Below are 25,437 nucleotides of genomic sequence, written 5' to 3' on the forward strand. Positions count from 1 at the left end.
TGAGACACTGGAACAGGTTGCCCAGAGAAGCTGTGAATTCCCCATCCCTGGAAGTATTCAAGGCCAGGCTGGATGGGGCTTTGAGCAGCCTGGTCTAGTGGGAGGTGTCCCTGCCCATGGCAGGGGGTTGGAACTAGATGATCTTCCCTGAAGTCCCTTCCAACCTAAATCATTCTGTGAGTAGGCACCTGGATCCTGTGTGCCATGGGGTGCCACGGTGTACTCACTGGCCACCTGTCTTACGGCGAAGAGTGCCGCGTGGCGCTGGGGCCACCAAGGGCAGGGAGCTGGGCTAGTGGTGCAGGAGGGCAGGCTGCTGTGGCACCCGTGGGGCTGAGCCCGTGGCACCCACTCTCCCCCCCCCGCCTCATGGGATGCCGCCCCATCGGAACACCCGTTTCCCCGGGGCTGCCACCCCCCTGCCCGCTCCAGCGGGCGCATCCCCAGCTGCACCCAGGCAGGCGAGGCGGCCGCCGCCGGCCGGCTGCTCCCCCCGCCGTGGAAGAGGAGGAGGAGGAGGAGGCGGCAGCGCGGAGCCCTCCGCCCCCTGCGGCGGAGCGCGGGGGCGAGGCGTTAGGACCCGGCGGCGGCGGCTGGGCGGTGCGGGGCCGGGTCCGTGTCCGGAGCGGTGCGGGGACAGCCGCCGCGCCGCCGCCTCTGCCTTCTTCCTCCCCTCCTTCCTCCCGCAGCCGCCCCTGCCCGTCGAGGCAGCGCTCCCAGGCTCCCCCGGGGCGCCCGGCATGAGGAGGATCAGGGCCAATGCCATCGCCATCCTGACCGTCGCTTGGATCCTGGGCACTTTCTACTACTTATGGCAGGACAACAAGCCCCGCTCGGCGGCCGCCGGCAGGTCCGCCGGCAGCGGCGGCGGTAGCGGCAGCGCCCGGGGCGGGCAGAGGGCGGGCGGGCGGCCGGAGCTCCGCCGGGAGGAGAGGACCATCCCCCTCATCGTGAGTGCGCGGCGGCGGCCGCCGAGCATCCCGCCCTGCCGCGGCGGGGAGGGATGCTCCGGGGAGGGCCAGGGGGGAGGAGGGCTTCGCTTTGCCTTCGGGTTGCTTTGTATTTATTTGAGCATTCGTCTCTTGTCGCCATGGCAGCCGTTACAATCGGGGGAGCGGGGTGGGCAAACCTCAGGGGAATAGAGTAATGCCGCGGGTAAAGTATTTGCGAGTTGCCGCCGCCGGCTCGCCCGGGCTCCGCTCTCCGGCTGCCCTTGGCTGAGGAAAAGGGTGGGTGAAACAGCTGGAAGGTTTTTGGTTCGCGTTCGAGAGGCGCATATATACTTACATATACACACACATGTGCGTGTATGATTGTAGTTTTTTCCCATCAGGACGAGGTAAGAGCCATGGCCTCTCACAAGCCTGTCCTCTGGCCAGACGGCTGCTGGGCATCGGGCCGGAGGATGCGAGCGGCGCTTGCAGTGAGGGACTGTGCAGCTGGTACCAGCCTCTGCCTCGCCTCCTTCTGCTTTGCTGCCGAGCCGGGGACCTGGGCTCAGTTTTCAAGTTTTGTCTGTTTTAAGCCAGAGACGGCAGTCTGCGAGTCGGGCTCGGGCAGGGTGGGAGAGGGGGGAGCCCTCGGGGCTCCTTGCTAACCCAAGGGGTGGTAGCAGTGCCCTGATGTGCTACTTCAAAAGTGCTTTCATAAACCCCACACTCTGCCTTCCTGGGTGTCTGTGGGCTCGGTAGGGTGATAAAATTGAGCTCCTGACTTGAGGATGGTGAGGACCTTTGTGCTCTGTCCATGGAGGAGGTTTGTCCTCCTTCAGCCTGTATAATTGCATCAATATAGCTCTCCCAACTCTAGGCAGTAGCTTCATAAAAAATAAACCAGCCTCTGGAGCAAAAGTGGCCCAGCAATACCATTCCCCAGAGTGATCCAGCTGAAGCAGTTCAGGAACTGCACTGTGTGTCACTCTTTGGCTGCAAATCCATTTATCAGCCGGTTACGCACACATGGAAGCAAACAAAAGCAGCAGCAGCCTGGCCAGAGTCGGAGCAGGGGCCAGGCGCCGGGGCTCTCTGCTTCCCTCCTCAACTGATGCTGGGATTTTTGGCCTGTGTCTCTTTTCTCCACCTGTAAACTGGGGGTGGCAGGTGTGTGGGTGGGTGTTTGGGAAGCCTCGTGAATGTTTGGAAAATGCTGTCAGAGCAGCCCCAGCCCTCAGGCAGCAGGGTGGAAATCCTTCTGCTGAGACCCTCAGCCATCGCTTGCAGCAGACGCAACTCAAAAGTCAAAACTGAGGGTCTCGGGCAGAGCGAGGACATTATTTGCCGCTCACTGGAGCCGGGGGCTGCCGGCAGTTCTGGCTGCTCTGCTGTTGAGACCTTCTACGGAGCAGGAGTGGAAATGAATGTGGTGCCCCCTGGGCAAGGAGCTCTGTGCGAGTGCTGTAGCCCATGGGAGTGTGCTGGGAAGCGCTCTCAGGCTGGCCAGGGTCGACTTGAACAAACGGAGGATTTGGAGCGTTGCTGCCTGTCGGATTCCACCTCAGCAGCGGGGGAAGCTGCCCCTGATTTGTTGCGCGTGCTTGAACATGCTGCTCTGGCAGTTTTATGTCTCCATTTCCCCCGCTTATCCCTTCCATTTTTTTATTGCATTTACTTTACTCCCTCTCAGAGGGCTTGTGAGGTTACATGAATCCATATCCTCTGCCAAGCACCTTAAAATCCTCCTCGGGAGGAGGATGCTGTGGCAGTGCTGCACGTTGTTACATTGCTATTTGGGGGAGGCGGTGTGGGCTCATGGCTAACCACAAAGCCTCTTGTTACAAACTATAGTGCCGTGTAACAGCCACTCCAAATCTGGTCCTGCTCGCAGAAAGAGGTAAAGCATCCCATGCCTGAAATCCCTTAGCAGGGGAAAATACTCATCCTTTGCCTCTTCTCTCCTTCTGTAACTGAGCTCCCACGATGGGCCAGCCCCCACGAGTAAGTCCTGGTTCCCCCTAGCAGTAGTGGCTGGGATGAAGGACCCTCTCCTGACGCACCTGACAGTGAGGTGTGGTGGAAATACCCCATCCTGCCATGATCTGTTTGCATAGAGAAGGGAAACAGGAGGATTTTGTGGTGTCTGGGCTTCCCCGCATGTGTGCAGAGCTGTTTCCCAAGGGTTTGGGGGGCTGCCGTGAGAGGCAAGCTGGTAAAATGCAATATATGTGCTGCTGTAACTACGCAGCAGCATGGCTATCGGAGAGCCGAATGGGCTTCGCTTCAATGGGAGGTGGATAACGAGCCATCCCGGACGCAGTCTCTGCTGGCGCTGCTGGGGTGGAAGCAGAGAAGCAACTGCAGGCGGGTGCAGGGCAGGAAAGTCGGTGGGGGCCTGGGGACAGCACCCCCCCGCGCAGGAGGTGGCATCTGTCTGGGGTCTGAGCAGTTGGTCTCCTGGGATGTAGTTGTCTGTGTGAGCCTGCAGGGCTGGTTGCGCAGGGGCTATGGCTTTGTGTGAACCTTCGGGGCTGGTTGCCCAGGGGCTACAGCTGTGCGAAGCGGTGCTGGGCACGCATCCTTACCCTGGCTCTGGGGCGCACAGTGTGCGAGCGGCGGCACTGCCCGCCGCCCTCGCCCAGCCGGCATGGAAAATGTGCCACTTCAACCACCTCGCTGGAGAAATGATGAATTTAGAGAAACGGTTGTGCTTTAGTAGTGCAGAGCCCTCAACCCTGAGTTCATCCCCCGCAAAGTCAGATTACTTGACTTAATATATAATGGCAGTCTTGTGTAAGAGGAGGCGTGCCTGCGCTCCGCGTGCTTCCCGTGTCCCTTGGCCTGCTGCAGAGGCACCGAGACAAGCTGCCCGTTTTGATCCAGCTTTTGGTTTCCTCCGTTCTGCATGAGCGATGGTGTTGGAGTTCAGGTTTGGGCTCATCTGCGAATAAGGGTGACTCATGTGACTTACGGGTCTCTGGAAAATATTTTTTCGGTTTTCTAAAACTGGCTGCTTTTCTGTCTGGGACAAAAAAAAAAATAAATCTTGGCTTTTGGGTGAGTGAGTCCAAGAGTTCTGCTCTTGCGTCTATGCTGTGACATTTCAAATCCTGGGCAAATTAAGGCGAATTGCATGTTTTTTAAAAAAATGAAGAGTTTTCTGGGTTTGTGGTTTTCTTCTTTATTCTCTCCCAATGTGAAGAGTAAAAATCATCTCAGGTAAAAGATATAGTTGATTGCAAGTCTCGGCTTCAAGCTGGTTTGTTATTTGTTGATCTCATGTTTATGAGCACAACTTTAAACGTAAAACGTGGATGTCTGACTCCCAGAGTCAGCAAGGGAAAATTGAAATTGAGAGGGAGCTGTCAGAGATCAGTGTCCCAGAAACAGCTCCTGCATTAATGGTGATCCTCCAGATCCCTGCTTTATAGCCAGAAATCTTGACCTTTGGGCTCTCTGCAATAGCCTCTCTCCACACAGGTCCTATAGATGCTTGAAATAAAAATGCAGAAATTGGTAGAGGGCAGGGCTGACTTGGTGGCGTGCCGAGCCCCAGCACGTTCCCCCTTCCACACGCCACAGAGGGTGGAAACACGACTGAGTACCACAGTCCTCGGAATCCATCTTTTCTCTGGACCACGGCATAGTTTCATATCTATTAGGAGGAGCCCCGGGACCTCTGGCAGTTGGTTTGTGTGCTGGGTGTTTCTGGAGGATGGACTTCTTCCCTGAGCTCTCTTCTGTCCCTTCCGGGTGGGAGGTTGCCTCTTCCTCCTTGGAAATTTCTTGGAGGCAGGAGCTGTGCAGTGTGTCTTTTGGAGGGGCTTTGGCATCATTTCCACACTGTGTACGGGCGGTTAATCATTCACCATGTGCCGCTCATCTGCTTTAGCACGACGCTGATGGGCAGAGCCCAGGACTCTGTCCTCCCGCCTCTAAAGATTGCAGGGTGGGAAGCTCGCCCAGCCTGCCCGTGTCCCACTGAAGAGAGCAAGGCCATCGCTGTCACGTGGGCAAAGCTCGATAGTCAGAGGGGTGGCTGGTAGGTAGCTCTGAAACGGGAATTCTGCTCCTGGCTGACTGTGAGCTGAGGATGGGAGTATTTGCTCCCCTTTCCCGGTCAAAAGCTGAGTGTGAGGCTGCCCGCAGGCTCCTCCACCTTGCTGACTTCTCTGGGGTGGTAGGAAAGCAGATGGAGGAAGCGGGTGGTAGGAAACACACCTGGAAGATGGACACAGAAGAGTATCATTAGTTAAACGCTCTGAGTTGTGTTAGGCTGGTGCCCGATCGCTCTTTGGAGCGGATATATTGTCTCTTACCTCTGTCCCGCCAACTTTTGTGACCTGTGTAGTTCCTCTGTGCCCCCACTGCAGGCAGTTTGGCCGCTGAGAGACCCAATATTGCAATCCTGGCTCACGTTGCCTGGGCTCAGCGTTCCTGGCTGCTCCCTACCTCTGCGCTCCGCCATGTCAAATGAGCAGCGGGGAGATAGGATCAAGGTGTCCTTTTCCCTTGTAGCAAAGGGTTTCTAAATGCTCTGCAAACATTACTGAGCTGAGCGTCACCTGCCCGTGGTGAGACAGAGAGTGGGAGACTCCCTGAGAGCAGCAGGTGTCTGTAAGCATTGAGCAAGGAAAGATGTCAGTTGTTTGATTCTCCCCTCTTGTTTAGCCAGAAAATAGGCAAGTTTTGGGGTTAACCTGCTTCTCCGAGTAGCCGGACTGGCAAGTTTAGCCTCATTTGTATTTGCTACCGTGTAACCCCACTGTAACGTATGCTCTTCAGACCCTGGCAGACTTAGCTCGGCCAAGCAGTGCGCTCTGCTGTGTTTGTTCTCTGCCTTTGGCTGGGGGTATCCGAGTCCCGCAGAGCAGGTGCCGGCTGATGTTCACTGTCCGTTCGTGAATGAATTTATTCCCATCCCTTCATCACATTCCCTCTCTGCGCAGCTTTGGGGGGGTGCTGTTTCCCTCGCAGCCGGGATAAGCTGCAGCTTTTGTGGATCAATAAGTGATACCCATGGGGCTCCTGCATGTGTGCCTGCCTGGAGGCAGGTCTTGCAGTCTCAGGGATGTAACTCTGGGATCAGAGGTGGGTCCTACATTAGAAAGCAAACAAAAAAAAAAAACCCCACCAAACACAAAAAACCCCACCAACAATAGGGGGAAGAGCACAAATTCCTTGCGTTGGCATATTGTCAGGCTTATGAAGTACAGGTTTGATTTCATGTCCTGCTGTGCCGCGGAGAGGGAGGGACTAATATTTAATGAGGTGCCACAGCTCGTTTCAGCAAGCCTCCTTACGGTTTGACTCTTACCAGGTTGCTCACTCTCGAGTCTCCTGCCTTTGGGGGCAAAGATGAAGAATGTGGCTATATAGGCTTCTCTCTGTCCTTTACGCTGGGCGGCCGTGTGTCCGTTTGCACAGGTGTGAGCACAGCCCGGGAGGCTGCATGGTCCCCCCGCAGCTGCTGCGCTGCCTTTAAGCCAGACCACATCAGATGCAGGCAGTGGGAACCCAAGCCCGGGGAGGCACGGTGAGCGAGCCGGTGACATCTCCATGTTCAACAGCTTATGAAGTGTCTTCTTAAAAACATCTTCGTCCCTTCAAACTAAAGGAGAAGTGAGGGGGACTTGGGCTTTCCATCGCACCAGCCTGCAGAGCAGCTCCGTTCCCTGCAGCTCTGCAAATATCTGGGGTGCCGGAAAAAGGATGGAAAAGAAGCTGCAGGTCGTGGCGTCGATGCTTTCGCAGGGGGGAAGGTGCGCCCTCCAAGTGCTGGGTTTGTCTGTGCCGTTCAGCCCGGCTTCTTCCCCTGCTAAATCCCAGCACCCACCCAGCTCTTCCCTGCACCTGTATGGCCTCTGCTCTTCCCACTTAATTTTAGGGTGGGGGAGATGGCCCTTAACACTTGGGGTTTTGTGGGAGCCATTCCTGCTGCAGCCAGACCCCCACAACACTGAGTTGGTGGTGGGGTGTTTTGTTGTTTGTTTGTTGTTGGTTTTTTTGTTTTTGTTTTTTTTTTTTTTTTTAATCTCTGTGGGATTCTTATAAATGCCAGATGAGAGGCCTGTGCCAGCTCCCTGGGAAAGGACAACTTGGTAACTATTTCTCCAGGGGTATTACTGCAGGAGGAAGATTCAGTGAGAGTTCGACAGCTTAATATTTTATTTACGGTGTTTATGTTTTAAAAATGCAGGAATGAATGCTGTTTGCCTAAATGGCAGAAAACGATTTTATATTTAATTTGTCCCAGTGGCCCATGTGGTGCATTAAAAAATAAGGAGGGGGGAAAAAAAAAAAGCAATGGTTTGCAATAATAATATTAATAAAATCCAGTTGGCAGTGCTGGCCTTAATTGTTAATCAAAGTGACGAGGTAGCTGCAGCGAGGTCGCTGGGGCTTGGGAAGCGTGGTGGTCGGGGCAGCCTGGGACGGTGTGTGGAGGTGGCGGGGGTGAAACACAGACCCTCTGGAGATGATTTTTTTTTTTTTTTTTCCCCCCCCGGAGCCTTTCCATTAAATAAGTGGGTGAAGCAGCTGGAAGCATTCTTTCACTACGCAGCTGTTTCCACAGTTAGATTTGTCTTCGCATATACAAAGATTTAAAAGCTAAAGATGTAGCAGTGTTTGCTGGAAAGAGAAGCCTTTGCGAGACATCTCGGGTCATTCTTTGCCATGGTGAAACTCGGCCTGGGCGCTTGATGCTGAGGCGGGCAGGTCGTGAGTCACCTGAAAGGCAAGGGGAGATGATCAGGTTTTGTTTCAGCGGCACCGAACTGGGACTGCCTGTGTTGGAGCACTGAAAAATGACTTATCGCTGTTAGAAAAACATGCAGCGTAGCAGAAAGGCAATGACATGAACAGAGGCGAACGTGCTGGGGCTGAAGCAGATGGGTGTGTTAGTGGTGAAGACTGCTCTCTTGTCTCCCCCAGCCCGATCTGCCAGCTCCTGTACCAGGGCTGTAAGCTCTTTGGGGCTCGTCGTGTCGGTTGTGGCTGCTGTTCTGCCTGTGCAGCGCCTGGTGCTGAGGCTGTGATCTACAGCACGTCCGTACTATTGCATTAAAGGTCAAGACATAACTAAAGCGAGACCCGTGGAGTGGGAGTCAAGCTGACTTACTGACCGAGCTGCAAACTCCGCCTCCTTCCAGGCTTCCGTGTCTCAGTTTCCCCAAAGTCTAAAATGGAGATTTTTATCTGCTTCACAGGGCTTTTGGGAGGCTTGCGAGTTTTGTGAAGGGCTGGAGATGAGATAACCTTAGCAAAACATTTGGTTGAGTTTACCCTTTGTACGTGTTTGAACCAAGAACGGGATTAGCAGAAATGCAGCAGGTCAGGGATGATCTGCTGCAAGAGGAAGATGTCAAAGGTGCAGCACGGTGAGCTCTGTTCCTGAGCAACAGGATTTATAAGGAAAGGCTGCGTCCTACCTGCCTCTGTCTCTCACTGGATTTTTATATGCACGTATTCCTGCAACTAATAAAAGTGATAAAGGACAGGAGCTGGACTGTCCTCATCAGATTTCCAGGTCCACATTGTGCTTGTGGCTGTGGAGACACTGAGATATATAGGAGTACATTTAAAAAAAAAAAGAAAAAGAAAAGTGGTCTCTTGGGCCCCATCATTGCAGAGAAATTACCCATGTTGTGATGTGCTTTGAGCATATGGGTAATTTCTCGACAGGCAGCTGCGTGCTCTTTCTGGAGCCGCTTCAGGGGCATCATCTCCGCAGAGACCTGCTCCAGCTCCTCCTGTGGTGGCAGCGGAGGCCCAGCAGCACCCTTGGCATGTCACCTCTGTGCTGTCCCAGGACAGGAATGAGGCGGCCGTGTGGGGCTGCCCCTGGGCAGGGAAGCTGTTTTAGCCAGGCTGATGGTGCGTGGTTGGTCGCCCTGCCGTGATGGAGCTGCAGGGTTGATCTTTGCAGTCCAGGCTCCAAGGCTGCCACGGTCAGGCTGGGTTAATGCTCTGACTTCTGACTCTGTTGTAGCATGGACACTGATGACACTTGGCTAAAGCTGTAGAAAATTATCTACTTTAACCTCTTGTTTTCTTTCTCCAACTTTCCAAATGTTTCATCTTTGAAGCTGAAACGTGGTCCTTGTGAGGAGGCTTTGTTTTGAAGTAGCAAAGAGGGGAAAAAAAGCAACTGCGCCGAAACGTGCATCAGCCATTTTGTGGGACCAGGGAAAAAAAAAAGAAATATTTTTCTTGACTTCTTTATTTTGGACAGGCTGAATCCTGAAACAGCCGGGTCTTGGCTGGAAAAGTGCTCTTACCCAATGAAGATATCTTCAGAGGTTCTCTGAAAAAGTCTTCCTGCAGGACAAAATTGGAGAACACTGATGTTTTCCATCTGCTCACATGCTGAGTGCCCCAAACAAAGTATTTGGTGCCAGAGGGTGTCATGCTTAGTAATGCCATGCTGTACCTTTGTGCCTTTTGGTAGGAAGCATGCAGTAAAAAGCCTAATAAATGAGGAAAAGCTCGTCAGAGCCGCAAAAAGCGGTGCAGCTCCTTGGGTAACTGGTGAGTTAGTCTCCGAGGGCGGCAACAGGGATACGGTAGCAGTGCAGATGGGAGCCATCACAGCCACACAACGAAGTTAAAACAATTCTGCACTCCCTGTGTAGTTTTCCAAAGTAATTTTAAATTGTAAAAATTAATAGTAAAGTGTCTGAGTGAGGAAATGTGAACGTTGCAAGTGCTCGCTGCAGACTGCATCACTCCACAGTGATGTGATGCTGTAATTCCCAAGTGCTATACTACGTATGTGTTGTTGTTTTGTGTTGTGTTTTTTTTTTTTTTCCCTTTGTACCTTTCTAGGAGACATTTTGGATCTAGTTGCATGGTAGGAATTACCATCTACATCAGGCTGCTCATGGAGTAGGTTTTATGTTTCCCAACCTTCCGGCGTGTCACAATTTGACTAGAAGTAAATTTTTATGCCTAAAGGTAGGGCACAGCCTCCCAAAGTGATCTCTGGGTGGGCTGACAGGGGCAGTGACAAACAAGTAGGGCATAACCCTGTCCCTGGCATCGGGATGCTGAGTTGCCACGTCCCTGCTGGTCCTACACTTGCTTCTGTGATGCTAAGGCTCTTGGTTTTGTGTTCGGGAACAGCAGAGCCGGCTCCCCTGGCAGTACCAGATGCAGGCTGGGGTGAGCACAGTCATGTTTCTCCCCTCACTTGGAGTGCAATGTGGTGTTTATACTGAGCTTGGGTTGGCAGCAGAAGGATGGATGCTCTGCGATGAGGTAACCCTTTCAAAAAAATCTGTTGGAGCAAATCTGAGCAAACTTGCGTCTGTGTGCATCCTCTCTGCATTTGGGTGGTCTAAGTCTGGCTGTGCTGTGCCCTGGGATGCCCCATTGCTGCGCCGTGCCCGCTAGCTGAGCAGCCCTGGGGGGCATTTCCAGTCCGTGCTGGGAAGACTGGACCACACTGGTTGGGCACTCCCAAAGAAATTTTGGGAAGGGCTGAGAAATCGGTGTTCCTTGAGGACTAGCTGTGGGCAGCACAGAGGGACCGTCGCGTCAGGCAGTGACGAGATGCAGTCAAGTGAGGTCTAGCCTTGGAGAGGCTGCCCAACCACCTATCAAAAGCTCCCTTTGGCTGAGCCTGAAAAGGTTTTAAGTCAGCGGATGGACTGCTGGCTTGGGTCAGGTTCTTGAACAGACACAAATCTCATGCTGGGTGTTAGGCGAGCCAGGAGGAGGTGGTTTACGGTGAAAGTAAACAACGCTGTCCTTACAGCGCAGGATACAGATTGAGTCACATTGGGTAGTAGGGAAAATCTGCTGATATGCCTGCATGGCTTGGATTACAGCATTATTACAAATAATTATTGATTGTAAATTATTTACTCATTGATTTTCTTGGGCTCAAAGCCTCACCTTCAAGAAAGATGTGCTGGAGTTGAAGCAAGACATGGTGGGATGATGTAAATGGTTGTGCTTGGCAGGGCTAATATGAAAAATAGGTTATTTATTTGCTACATTCTTCTTCCTGCTGCCGTTCAGCTGTTTAATGGTGCAGCTCTGCCCTGTGTGGTTAGTACCACTCTGACCTTTGCTGCCCCTTGCACCTGTGAATCAAGGGGGTACCTGAGTGCTCCTGCCACCCCCATGGCTTTGGACGCTTTAGTCTCAGCATGGCAATGAGTCCTCTTGCCCACTGCCAGCACCCTCGGGGCAGTGGGTCTCACCAACTCTTGCTTGTGCTTCCTCGACGAGGAGTTGGCAGGGACAGTGTACTGCGGGGACGTTGTTAGAGGCGTATGATATGTGCAAAGCTGAGTCCTTTAAATCTTGGTGCCCTAGTTAACGGAGATTTAGTCCTCCCAACCTGTCACAGCCCATCTCATTTTTCCTCTTCTTTCTTTTTAGTTAGAGGATTATAACTATCGCATTGAGCTTACAGGGGATCGGAATGCTCTGTATCTTTCTTCTGGCTTTCCCCAATATCTCCTAAGAGACATCATCAAGAAGGGCCAGGAATGGATGAACAGGTATTAGCAGCACTATAAGTGCTGAAGGGGTGAGAAAATTCTCCCTAACGTGTCACGCCTGACTTCGGGATGCTCTGTGGCCTCCTGAACTGTGGCAGTTCCCCGACACCCTGGCGTTACTCCGTGTCCCAGATCGCCTGGTGTGCAGGAGCAGGGGCTCCTGGCAGTCACTTGGGCAGGAGCAGCAGGTGCAGGAGGGAGGGGAGAGTGTGGGAACTGAGCGTATGAAGGGATCTCCTTATTCTTCTGTGCCTCCTGTACCTTAGGAGCCTGGTAAAGCAGTATTCTAGTTCCCCAGCTCACGAGTGCGCAAAAGGAACGTGTTGCTGCCCATGGGTTGCACGTTCAGAAACCCCAGCATGCATATGTGCTCAGTTCCTTCAGCTGGTCTTCAGCAGAATCAAAAACTGTAACATCTAAAGTTTAAATGAAATATCTGGACTTTTCTTGGGGGTGGTGGGTGAGTGGTGCTATTCACCATGGAAAAATCCTTCAGAGCATCAGAAAGCAGAAATGCATGGTGACCATTTGAGCTCCCTCATTTGTACAGCAATGAATCTAAGAAATTAGGAAATAATGCAGCACACAGCATTTATTAAATGTCCAGGAATTTACTAAACCAAGTCTTGTGACAGATTCATTAAGGCTAAGTAAATTTTGAGGATCCACGTTGCATCATCAATTTTCTTGTCTAACTTTCTGTTAATGCTTTTATAATTCCACTAGAAATACATCTCCCACTGCTAGATTTAACTTGCTGGCCCTGTGTGAAGCTTTAATTGTGGTCCACACAGTTCTCTGCGGCAAGGACAGCCATGAAGCATGTGGCCAGAACGTTATTTTGAATCATTAAAGACAATTCATATCTTTCCAGTCTTGAGTAGGTGAATTGAATTTGAAGAGAAAATATTGCTATTTAGATCAGAATTTGCTTTAAGATATCAGTTTAGTATTTTTCTCCCCAAGATAAATTCCCGTATCGTTGTCATTGTCCCATATCTGATGTGCGTAAATTTAGGTGCATTTTGGTCATTGCCTGTCAGTTGGTGGCCCTTTGAGAGTCGGATGCTGCTTAGGCTGGGATGGGCTCAGCACTTTTGCAACGTAGGGTTCAGATCCGCACCGGGTCGCGATGGGGGTGACTCCAGCCATTACCTGGGTCTGCTTGGCAAGAGCTGGGTGAGTGCTGGCAGTGTGCTTTGGGTTCAGGTGCAAAAGGAGAGAAGCTGGTCTCCATGAAAACTCAGCTGGCTCCAGCAGCTGCCAGCCTTTCCCCTGCCCTGGCTGTAACTCCGTATGCCAGGGGAGCGCATCGCCTGGCTCACAGCCGGATGTGTATCTCCATAGCAGGCTCTTCCTGTGCACGAGGGACTTGTTTTGGTGCTCATCTGGGATGGGAGAGTGAGGCAGGGCACCTTGTTGAATAATAGGGGCTGTTAGGAGCAGCTGCAAGCCTCCGTGGAGTTACCAGTTGCCTTGCCATCCTTTTCTGAGCAATTTGCACATCAGAACTACGCAGCCTGAGATCTCCCATACATCTTGCTCCTAGTCCAGACCTCACATACAGCCTGTGCTGCTGGGTCCCTCCTGATAGTCTGCACATCCTTCCTCATGGGGGTGTTTGGGCGTCCAGACCTGGGGCTCTTCTGTGCAAGATGAAATGTGAACTGAAAAGATGACCTTTGTCCCGTGGAGTTTATAATAAGTAAGATAAAGACCTGGGGAGAGAAAACGTTCGTCCCCCCATTTCCCTGATGTAGGCCTGAGTTTAAGCCTCAATCTCTGCTGAAAGGAAGAAAAGAAAAAAAGAAAAAAAAAAGTATGTTCGTTATTCAGATCTGCTAACCTCTGGTTATTAACTCTGATTAAAAGACCAGTGAAGCCAAGACAGCTTGTATATTAACTGCGTACCAACATGAATTCAGAGAACTTTGCGCGGGATTCAAGCTACTACCCCAGAGACAATTGAAACTCCTGTGGTAGCTGCTGTTGTAACTGACTGTGTACCTCATTCTTGTTAGGGTTTCACTTGCCGTGGTGGTTTGGATCACCTCCTCACCCTTTAATTTCCATGTGGTCAACAATGGGTTGGCCACTTAAAAACCGTTTTGGTACTTCCCATAAACGAAGGGGGCTGAGATAGCTTGGGGGGAATAAATTTTGCCCATGTCTGGGGAGGTTGAGAGCTTTCCACCCTCTCAATTACACAGGTTTTGGTGCGTGGGTTTTTTTCTGCATGTTCCTTTGGGGGAAGAAGCAGCATTTGAGGATAAGCCATTGGGAGCCGGAGCGGGGAGACAGGTTAGAAAAAGCTTCTGAATGATTCTTGTATGCGCAAATGTTAATCATTAAACCTGTTACCGCTTAACAGCGTGACTTCTTGTCATGATAAGCTGCCCCTCCAGGCTGACCAGGAATAAATCTCAGGGTGTTTCCTGAGCTCTGGGAGCTGGATTTCAGCCTGTCCCACCTCAGCCCTAATACTGAACAGTGTTTAAACACTCCTTAGTGGGCTGTGGTGGCAACCCACATGGCAGTGGGGTTCCTTGGGGCTGCTGCTGCTTCCACAGTCTTAACTCTGTCTTTGGAGAGTTAAATTCTCAAACTCATCAGGGTAAAGTGAGGTTCCCCATGTCTTGTTGTTTTTGATGCTGAGTGACATCCGTAACCAGCGTCTGGATTCTCGTTCTGTGCTCAGAGCAGTAGCCTGTGTGATTTGCTCTTCTTGGGGGGAAAAAAAACACTGTAGGCACTTTAATCATTCTCTCTGCAGAAAAAAGAGTGTTTGCATCTGGGAAACACGCTCCTGGCATTTGTAGTACGTATTCATTTTTCGTCTTGCTACCAAGTTCTTAAAGCAGATAGATAACAGCAACGTGAGTGCCTGCATGCTGAAACACTTATATTCCTGTCCTGTGGCAGAAGTTGTAATGGGCAACACCATCTGACTGGGCATATGGCCTTTTTGCCATGAGTTATTAATAGTCACATGCAAACACAAGCAGCAGCATCTGCTTTTGTAGGAGCAGAATTTTACAAGGATGAATTCAGCTAGTTGTACTCATTTCCCCCCAAAACTGGAGTCTGAATGTAGGACATCCACTGCTGCGGATGTTGAGAAGGGGTAGGTGGCTAATTCGGGCTCTAGCAGTCTGGATGACATCAGTTGGATGATGAAAAGTTGCAAATGGATGACCAGGCCTTTACCCCTGTTGTTTTGGCCAGTGTTATTGGGTAATATTTGTTGCTAGTAATTCTGTAATGCAGGTGGGGGAAACTTAGCAGTATAAGGTGTGAGGGCTCTAGGGTACAGCCTGCAGCGGAGCTGGATAACCCGCTCTGTGAGGCACGCTGGAGACCTTCTCTCCTGATCAGAGAGGTGAGGAGCAATGTTTCTGGGGCAGCAACAATATGCCACCTCAAGAAGGCTCCTAAGAGCCACAAGCGACTCCAAGCCCCTAGGGAAGTCTGTCCCATTTGACATAGACTTGCTATTGCTTCTTGAGTGTCTCCATATGGCACTATGGGATTGGGACAGAATTGTCTCTTCAGAGTGGCACTTTGCACTGTAGGCAGAAATGGGTTTTTTGGAGTTACTTGAGGGGGGGGGGGAAAAGGCCAAAATAGACTGAAAACCCTGATGATCTAAAGGAAATACCTTTTTTTCCTGAGAAGGGAGGGGGGAAATCCCCACCTGTTTGGTAGCGCTGCTCTGGCTCCCTGTAGGCTGCGCTTCCAGAAGAACTATTTGCAGTTCTCCTGCCAGTTCAGTACCTCCAGCATTACCAAAGCACGTGTGAAAAGCAGCTCTGTGGGAATGTCTTCAGTGTCATTTAGAGGGCAGCTCAGCTCTCTGTCCTCCAGACACACACTGAATCTGGCAAGGAGACAAATATTTATACCGTGCTTTAGTAAGTCTTGACCTAAAAGAACTTGTTGCTGTGCATTTCTCAAAAATTTGTTAATTTAAAAAAAAAAAAATCTCTCTTAGTTTTTCATTAGATTGATTTGGAGCATTTCTGAGAGTGTGAACAGCAGTGTGCTCCTTGGTTTGCTGAAGTAGCTTATGTGAACTTGGAGGAGCTTCCTTTGTACTCCCTGTGGATGAGAGAGACATGAAGAGGCCTGGGGCGCAAGAACTTTTGTCTTTAGTGTATGTTCCTAGTGTAGGGTGGGTGTGGAAGTATTCAAATATATTTAAAACACTTGAATGTTTGCTGAAATGTGGTATCTTAATCTTGTCTTTCTTACCTTGTTGCTTCAACTATTTGAGTTTATTAGGAAAAAAGATGTGTTTTTTTTGTATTTCCTCTTTACACGTATAGTGGTGTTTGCATCAGTCACGGAAAGCGGAGATGTTGAAATAACTGTATCATCCAGGTAGCCTCCCTGCAGATGCTGACTGCCTCCTGTAGTAACGGCCCACACCATCTCTTGGAGCCCCTTGCTTGTTAAGGGAGGTACAGAAACCATCCGATAGCTCTTCCTTCCCTCCATCCTCTTAAATAGGTTGACAATATAATATGCAGGATGCATGGCACTGTGGTTTTAGTCTGTACTGAGCCAGATTGGATGCCTAAGGTCCAAAACTAGAAAGAAAGATTATCTAAGGATGCTGGGATTATAGAGTAGGATTCAATGTCACTGGGCTGGAGCTGGCTGCTCCTTGCTATAGAAGGAGAGCTCGACAACATCCCCTCCTTTGAAGATGATTTGGGAGGAGAGGACTGCTGTTAGAGAGGCTTGTCTGCTCCTCCAGAGCTGATTTAAGAGCCTGCCTCCCATTCAGACAAGGGAAATGCTATCAGTGGAATTTTTCCTAGTGTATTAAGTGGCCTGGCTGTATGTCATAGCCTAATGGTGTTACCATAGAGAGCAGCGGATAGAAGATGATTTTCTTTGAACCTTTTCTTTGCTGCCTGGGAAAGGGGCTGCTCCCATCTGATTCAGCTGCTAGGCAGCCAGACTTCTCTCTGCTGGTCAATAAACAAACTGCTGTTTTATGCACCAGAAACTGGGGTACTGGCTGCTACAGTTATGACTTAGTTTCTAATGTCAGATTAGTTGGGACTTGGATATTGCACCAAGCCAAGGATCAATCTACTAAAGATGTACAGGCTGAAAGTGAATCCATATTTCTACGTTAAACAGATTTGCAGCAGTATCTGTTCTGCCCAATGATTTTTACAGGGGAAACAGTCCAGAAACAGTAAGACTGAGACACTTCAATTGGTACTTTTGGTAATAAACATTTTTTGTGTTGACACGTCTGGTTCACTTGACTCTTCAGAAATGCGGTAAGTGCTTAAGCATCTTCTGTTATGGATCAAGAGTCTGAGGGAGGCTCAGTAAGGTTAAAGTCTTGATTTACACTGATTGCTCAGGCTCCGTTGACTTTCTCTTTGAACGTCTTTTTCCCACTGGGCATTTGACTGACATCCCTTTCCCTAGGGCTTCCGTGCATGTGCAAATAGGCACGGCTATTTTGCAGGGAGGGGAGGTGGATCAAGGAAAAGCAAGCTGAATACACCCCGCTGATGCACACACAGTGTCAGCAGGCTTTGCCTCCCAAGGATGATGCTTCTCCTTTTGAGGTGTCTTTGGGATGAAGCATCAGGAGTGCTCAGGTGTCTGCAAGTGTGACATCTTGCAGTGCTGCAAGGTGAAGGCCCTTGTAACGAGCGGCTCGAATGAGGCAAACAGTAAGGAGTCGTCCAGGGCTTGTTCATTGGCTCCTGCCTAGCAGAAAGAAAAGTGCCACTCTGTCACCTAGCTGTGCAACTGAATTTTATCCTTGAACTGAGTTCCTGGTTAAAATAAAATCCCGCGGGTGAGACGCATGCCATTTGCACAGGGTTCTTAATTAGAAGAATTCGTCATAAACACAGGCATCTTTCTCTTGTTAATGTGGCAGGGGATAGAGATTAATTACATCAGCAGAAATAAGTCTGTTGTTGTTTACTGTTTCTATGAAATGTGTCAGTCCTTGGTGTCTGCAGACAGAGATGAGGTTCCATATGATAATTGCTGTGCTGCCACTATTATGCTTTAAATTCTTTAATGAATTACTGACTTTGGAGTTGAGGTCACTCCACGAGGCTTGCTATCTGCTCATCAGGAGATGCTTAAAACTTAAAACTTCAAGATCTGCAGTGATAAAGGGGGAAAATTACGGCATTTTAGATTTTTAATAGCAGCCTTCTACTAAAGTATCCATGTTCTCCGTTCCCATACTGCCACCAGCAAAGGAAGGGATAGAGGGCAAGGAGGTAATTTACTGTGATAATTTCAAAATTAAGAGCTTAGTTTGAGGCACAAGCAGATCTTGCATCCTGCTTCTCTGCCCTCTGTCCTCCCATCCCTTCCAGTTCAGCTGGCCAAGGGATGCCGTTTTGAAAAATGTCTGAAAAAGAAGCGTCTGGCTGTGCAGGGTTCAAGAACTGGAGATTAAAATTGCTTATGGAGTTCTTCTATGTGAAAGCTAGCTTCCAGCACCAACGATTAATTGCTTACATTCAGGGTTTTTAAGGGTCCATGTCTCTCACAGAGAATAATGCAAGAATGGCTTGACGGCTCCAAAGCATGTAAGCATCATTTAAAATGATTGCCGGTGGGGTGCAGCAGGACTCTCCTCTGAAGGTAGTGGGAACAATTAGACCACTGGAGAGTTGGTTTTGGTGGGTTTTTTTGACCAATAACCCCCATCTATCTCCTCAGGGAAATTTTCCTTTAGCTGGTTTGTCTCCTTTCTTCCTCCCCGGATGGGTATCATGCTATAAACAGATTGCTGAGGAGAATTGCTTCCTTCCCCTGCCTAAAAAGGAAGCAAACGTATGGAAGCTGTCTCACAGAGACAAATTTTGGGTCCTCTTTTAACTTGGCAAAGAGTTTGCTGTCACCCCAGGAGCCTTGAGGAGCAAGGACAGTGTGGTAGGCAAAGGCAGAAAGGGACGCTGACATAGATGGGTTATAGGAAGAACGGATAAAGTGTGTTTTGAGGAGAGCAGTGTTGTAGCAGCTGGGTACACACCTGTAGTGTACTGGGCCAGATCCCACTCTGGCTCTCACAGTAGGTAAAAGTTGTGATTTTTCAGCTGCTTCTGTCCTCTAAGCACAAAAGCGAGGAGGTCCGTGGTATTACTAGAGAGGAGACGAGTGTTTGTCCATGTGTTTAATTAAGACCTGCTCTTCGGTGAGTGCTTTATTGCGGATGCGCTCTGCACACTTCTTGCGCTTTTCCTTTGGGATTAAAGTGTTAAGAAATCTTCATCCCCTTGTCTTCTGTACTCTCGTGTCATGAGTTAGGGATGAAAGTGCTTCCTCTGCCAAATATGATCTGATGGAAGGCCTTGCCTTGAAGATTTATTTCAGTATGAGGTTTTTCAAGTTTAAGTGGACATTAAGTTGGAATTTAAAGAAATATTTCAAAATTAAGGAGGGTTGAACAAGCCTTTCTGCCCGTCCTTGTTCTCAAGCGTGCAGTGCCTATCACTCTCGGAAGGCAAACAGGCTGTTGTGGAGTTGTTAAGATGCTTGAAGAGTCATGACCTGTGGGCTGTGCTGCCTTCTCTGTTCAGAAAAAAAAAAAAATCCAGAACAGTTTCTGTGCAGTTTTTTAAATGTCTGGCTTGCAGTTTGGGGGCCCAGATGTGAATGATTCTAAGATCTGTTGCATGTCGGAGGACGAGAGTTACAGACCCTTAGAAGTTATAAGAATTTAATTGAAGTAGGTAAGAATTTACCGTCAATCCATAACTTATTGGATTCCTCCATGTAAAATCTCCTGTACAGTACTGAGGATTAATTGATTAAACTCTTGTCTAGAAAATTTTATTCTTTAATAGATGAGTAAGGTAAAATTGCCTTACTGGCTCAAAAAAGCATAAAAATAGGAGCTTGAAGTGGCTGTTGCTAGGCAGAGAATACTGTTATCTGTTTTTAATTATAGGACAATATTTTTTTAAAAAAAAAAAAAAAGGTGAATCCAAGTCTTTTGTATCCTTATAGTGAATGGAAGCAATTAATTAAAATAAACACTTTGGGTCTGAGATTTGCAAGGTCTTTCAGATGAAGCACTTGGGTAGACCTGGAAGTAAGCGTGTTATGAAGCTATTTCCTGCTTTGCAGTTCTCCCTTTGAGCTGAGATGGAAATGAGATGTTAATCACTTCTCAAGAGCTCCACAAGACATTGCTGCGGTCTTGTGAACATCATTGATTGTCTCCTCCAAAAGATCTTGCTGGGGCCGTGCAGCTGAAAGAAGGGATGGACAGCTGTGGTAGCTTGCTGAAAGAAGCAAGAATATTTGATTTACGAGCCTGCGGGTGCTGTTCCTCTTGCTCTGTTAAGGCACTAATCTTATATTTTGCTCTGCAGGTTACCATGAACAACAACTGTGCCATTCATCCCGATTTTTTGCTAGCTGCTGGTAGACACAGTGCTTGGGAGGTCATGAAACACAGGAGGAACTAGTTTCACCAAGACATCCTTCCATCTGTCTGCAAACAATGCTTGTATTTCCTTGTGCCTGGGTACTGCCTCCCTTTTGGGCTGTGAAAGAGGCCGAGTACAGCCCCATACTAGCAGGAGATGGGGGCTCTGCTAGGTCATGAGAGGCCTGAGGGCAGAGGGGTCATCTTCCAATAACCAGCCAGAGACGACACTGAGGGACACGAGGTGTATTTGGAGGGAGAGTGGGGAGAAACAGGAGGAATGAAAGCCAAGCTGGTCTCCACCAGATGCTGGCTATGGTCCCTGAGGAAAAGCATTATTTTGCTCTGTTGCCACTGATGTTTGTACTCAAGGTTGAAGCACTTGAGCAGAGGTGAAGACACTGTTCTGGGAATGTTTTGCTTCAGATGGGTTGGCTGCAAAAGGAATTCTTCTTGTTAGCCTAGTATTAACCAGGGGCTATGAGAGGAGTGATGACTCTGCTACTTGCCTGGTATCATGGAAGTGTGCAGTGAAGGGTGACGTTGTCATTATCAACTAAAATTGATAGGGAGGGAGTTGTTGAGGGAGTTCCTTTTTCTCTTGGTTTAAAACTTGTTGCTTCACACAGGCTAACATGGTGCTCTGGGAAGAGCCTGAAGGGGTAAATGCGTGTTAGAAAACAAAGGACAGGGATGGGTTCTCTATACATGCTTTTCCCACTTGCTGCTTCCCTCCAAAGTTTATCAGTAGTTTGGGAATTGGTTCTGGCATATTGGTCTTGATATTATAATAGGAGTCTGTTCAAGGCATATCTGATGGGTGCGGGAGTGCTTGTGTGTGTGAGCTGTTATCTGTTAAGATGTTATCAGGTTAAAGATGGTTGTTTGCTGGGGTGGTTGCTGCACCCCCAGCTCCAGTTCAGCACTGAGTGGAGGAACTGGGAAGAAAGATGCCATTTGAACTTGCAATCTTCAGTTCAGCTCCGAGGGCTGCAGGAGCAGCTTTGCTGTAAATATCCTTGGAGTTTGAGCCACTGGCCTAAATGCTGGCTCCGTAATCCGGAGAGTGAATAATAACCTGGAGATAGAGAAGTCTCACAGCCTCTGACTCAGTGCATCTAGGTGATGTGGAACGGGGAGAACTTGCAGAGGGCCAGGCAGGATGGATAAAGAAAGTTAATTTGGAGGGGAAGCACATTGCAATGTGGCAAGGTAGGACCGACTTTTTTCCTTGTGCTTTTTTCTCTGCACTCTAGACTTCAGAGAACAGCATTGATTCAGACATCCCCGTAGACTTTCCTCACTTTCAGATGAGGAAAGAAAGGGACAATAATTGTTTAGGAAACCTGAGGTTTGTCTACGTGCACAGTTTCTGAACAGAGTTGTCTGGGAGATGTGTATGTGTTATTTGTGTGGGTGTATATTGACATCCTTGAGTTTCACGTGGCAGCCCAGCTATGAGCGCATACTGTAATATTTTAATTGTGATAAATTCTGTAGACTCTTTTTCAGTACAGAGGACTTCAGTCATCTCTGTACTTAGTTTCCTGTTTTATTTAAAGTAGTAATTCAGATTTAGTGTTTCTCTTACTGCTCTGAGTGGTACAAATTAAATGGTGACAAGCCATTTGACTTCCTGAGCAAAGCCCCTGGACGTCAGAGGGAGGCCTCCCTGTATCTACCAAGGGAACTGGCGTATCTACCTGATGAGAGACCAAACCTGATCAGTTTGGCTGGTGCACTTCTGTCCCCACCAAGCAGAGGTCTATTTTGAACACCTAGCTTTAGTTTAAAAGGCCCAGAGCCTTCCTGCAGAAGGGGCTGGTGGCAGGCGGCTCCAGGACCCAGCTGCATTCCTTCCTCTTGGTTTTCTCTTGTCTGAGCCATTCCGAAGCAGGACTTGGGGCATCCAAGAGCTGGGGACAAGCCAGGTTACAGTCCTGTCCTGTGTGAGGGTGGGTTTGCCCAAGAGTGTGCGCGTCCTCTGATGAAGTCACCAAGGCAGCAGTGACTTGCAGCAGGTAGAGCCCTCTGTAGTTGGAGATGATGTCTGAGCCTTGCAGCAGAAACTCTGCCAGCTAAAACTGGTGAATCACTTTCAACTCCATTGATTAAAACGGCAATAAATGAGCATTTACTTGTGATGGCTAAGTGAAGCTGTAGTACCTCAATCCATGAGATTTTGTTTGATGTTTCAGTGTTCCCAGGTTAATGAGCCTCCTTGAGATACATATTTCTTTTTCTCTTGACACCTATCATCACGTCTCACAGCTGGCACTGTTGGATTTGAACTGTGTGACACTGGTTAATGCAGAGATACAAAGTGCTGTTGCATTACCTTCACCATGGTGCATGGTCTGTGTCAATTGTCTCTCTCCAAGGCAGCCATTTTTGAAGCAGTTCATCACATGCTGCAATTACGCCTTTGGTGAGGAAGATCACTTACTTTCTGCAAAAAGAAACCGGATTTCTTCCCTAACCTATGATTAAAGGTCACTGGACTTTTTGAAAGATACTCTTCTACTTTTCTTTAACAAAATTACTCATTCTGTTGTTCTGCATGACTGGCATATATATATATCAACGACAGGCCTTTAGCATCCCAGTACAAACCTGCGTACTGCCTGCATTAAGGCCTGATTATTCGTTTGCAGGAACAGTACCAGGCAGTTATCCTCTGTGAACTTGCATACAGAAATGGGTAGTGTGCAGTTCCAGCAAATCAGGAGGGTAGCTTTGCAAAAATTGCTCCATTTTATGATGGATGTGCCTTACCAAGATTTCATGCTGTGAGACAGTTTTCAATTGTTTCACTTAACTGCTGTTTTCTAACGAAAAGTGTGCTGCTCAGCTCTTCTGCTCCATTGGTTGCTAAAGGGTCAGCTTTCCTGAATTACCTGAATGTACCAAGTGCCTGGCTCGTTGGGTGGGGGTTGGGGACCAACAGGAAAAAAAAAGCGTCTGGCAGAAGGATACCTTTCTGCTTCTGGAATAATTCCCCCTTGGATATTCTTGACTCTGAACATGACCGTAGTTAACTATATTTGGAGGGGTAAATGCCTGGAAATCAACTTGTTTCATCTTTTCCAGATTCCTTGGAGTAGCTTGTGAATGACATGCTGAAAACCAAGTTGTTGACCAATGTATGTTGATACAGCAGTTCTGGAAAATGCCTTTATGATAGTTGTATTAAGGCTTCTTGTAGATCACTAACAGACCTGGAAGTAGACTCTGGCATTAAAGGAAAAGTCGGCTTTACATTATTTGTGCTGGTCCTGTAAGCTCCTTTTGGCTGAGCTGTTTAGGAAAGAAACTGAAAGTGGATGCTCATAACAATTTGATGATCGTTCTGAGAAAAGTTAATCGCAGGAGCTCCCTCCCCGAGGAGGTAAGGAGGCAGAGTAGCATGGTACTCATCAGCCTGGGTAGGTAGCAGCACTGTGCTGGGTGCGGGCAGCAGAAACGTCTTTGGTGAATGAAGTGGGCAGAGCCCTGCAATTGCAGTGGGGTGTGAGGCAGGAGCTGAGCATCTCCTCTCCGCACCTTGCTCCCAGCTAGCAGGCCCTGCCACATCCACAACACATTGCGAGTATTTAATTTCCTTCTCACGTAACTGGGAACTGTCTCCATTTGCACTGGATAAGAACCTAGCTTTAAAAAAAAAAAAAAAAACAAACCAAAAGCAACAAAACACACTAAAAATTACTATGGTATTGCTATGGTAACAAACATCTAGAAATGCAGACAGATCTCTCTATCAACAGCAGGCTTAGGCTTTATAGCCTGTGCCCTGGTGGTTGCGTATGCCATTAGAGACAGAAATGATGCTGTAAAGGGAAAACAGCAGCAGGTTTATGATACCTTGGGCTCTTTCCAAATATGAGACCTACTGCTCCCTCTGAAGCAGGCTAGGAGCGGTTGCAGGCTGTTGGTAGGCATCTGTCATTGCCTGTTCACTACCCACCCAGGCAATGAGAGATGAGGGGCCAAATGCACTTCACAGCACTGTTATGGCTGAGCAGAAGTACCTGATTGGGGGATTGGTGTTGAAATGTCCTGCAATTTGAGTTTAAGAACACCTTGGCCTCTCGTCTGGTTTTGGGAGGGCTTTGACTAGTTGGAGAAGACAAATTCATTTTGCATATTGTGTATTATTTGCAGCTTCCAGCAGAACATTCAATGGCAGGCCTGGGAGAAAGCAAAGGGAGCTCAGCTTCTTCACTGGCGTGGTGTTTAGTTGTGTGTGTGATGCTTGTGGGTCTTGCTTTTTTGTCATTCTTTTTTCCCAGTTTCACTCTGTTATGGGCAGCGTCAAAATCCATGAAGAAGGAGAGGAGGTGCTAGCAGCAAAGAGCTTTGAGTTTCTGGCTGAGATGGAGCAGGTTCCTCCAAAGCAGCCCTAAAGCATGGGGTGTCTTGGTAACTCAGATAGCCATCTTCCCCTCCATAAGCATCTCCTGAAAAAATATGGCAGGACTGGGCAATAGGGCAGGAGAAAAAGGGAAGGGCAATTATGGAGGTGCAGGGGACCCTGCTATGATTTTTGAGGCTGATGTTAGGAGAGAAGGCCTGTCCTGAGAAGGCCTGGCTTCGAAGAGGAGAACAGACCTCAAAATGCTGCCTCCTAAAAGAGGTCTTGTTTCCCTGCAGCCCTCCTTGAGGGATGATCCTGAAAGGATCCTGGCATGTGAAAAGGAAGCTGCCTCTTGTACTGCCAGGATTTCTCTGGCTTGCTGCTGTTGTGGCTCCCCTCAGGACCAAGTCACAGGCTGATTTTTTGCTGATAACCATTTCTGGCTTCAAATTAGTTGAAGCTACTGAGTGTGAGATATCACTGGTGACTTGATCTGGCCACTTTTGGCATGCCGCTTGTTTCTGTTGTAACTTGCATGTGATTGCAGAGAAGCAAGGGAAGGACTCCAGGGAGCTCAGTCTCCTGCGTCAGGGCACATGTTCACATCAAGTTATGTGCAGTCATGCCAATTTTAGTGCTGGTACTGGACACGCATGGTAAAACTAGCTTTGCGCTGACACTTATAATTCAGGATTGTCCTCTGTGTTAAGTGCTTGATTCTTCAACCTTAACTATGCCTTTTATTATTGCTTTGAGGTGGAGGTGGCAAAGGAGAGAGCTGGATGAGGTAATATGTATATATATCGACAGACAGTGAAGTGCCCTTCAAGTAAGGTAAATAAGGCCCTGAAGGATGTGCTCCTGTAAAAGTTTGGTACATCTGCTTAAACATCTGTTAATTACAGAGAAATATTGAAAAATGCTGTCCTGGCAATTGGCTGGATCCTGAGCAGTGGACGCTACTCAGTGGGCATGAGAGCTGCTGTGCACACTCTGGCTCGCACCCTGGGGCTGCAGAGGTCTCCGTGGGAGCTGCCTTTGTGCTAATCAAAATTAAGATTGGAACCATTAAATGCATTTTATTCAGTAGGAGGTGCTGCTCTGCTGGAGTTGTGTTCTTCATTGGCGTTGGGTGTGTTGGTGGTCAGACCACCTTCAGCAGTGGCAGGGATAGACTGCTGCTATACAGGACGTGTTGGGGGACAC

The 25,437-nt window shown here is 48.9% G+C and overlaps 1 protein-coding gene across 2 annotated transcripts in view; it reads left to right on the top strand.

Annotated features, from left to right (window-relative positions):
• Window positions 1–550: 550 nt before the first annotated feature.
• The window catches only part of GALNT16 (polypeptide N-acetylgalactosaminyltransferase 16), a 77,087-nt gene continuing 52,200 nt past the window's right edge, over window positions 551–25,437 (top strand). For both annotated transcript variants that reach the window (XM_063332882.1, XM_063332883.1), the window contains exon 1: window positions 551–950. In XM_063332882.1, coding sequence (XP_063188952.1) covers window positions 741–950 — 210 coding nt within the window. In that variant the 5' untranslated portion in view covers window positions 551–740. The remainder of the gene's footprint in view (window positions 951–25,437) is intronic.

The sequence above is a fragment of the Chroicocephalus ridibundus genome, chromosome 4, assembly GCF_963924245.1.
Source record: "Chroicocephalus ridibundus chromosome 4, bChrRid1.1, whole genome shotgun sequence".
In the NCBI taxonomy this organism is placed as follows: Eukaryota; Metazoa; Chordata; class Aves; order Charadriiformes; family Laridae; genus Chroicocephalus; species Chroicocephalus ridibundus.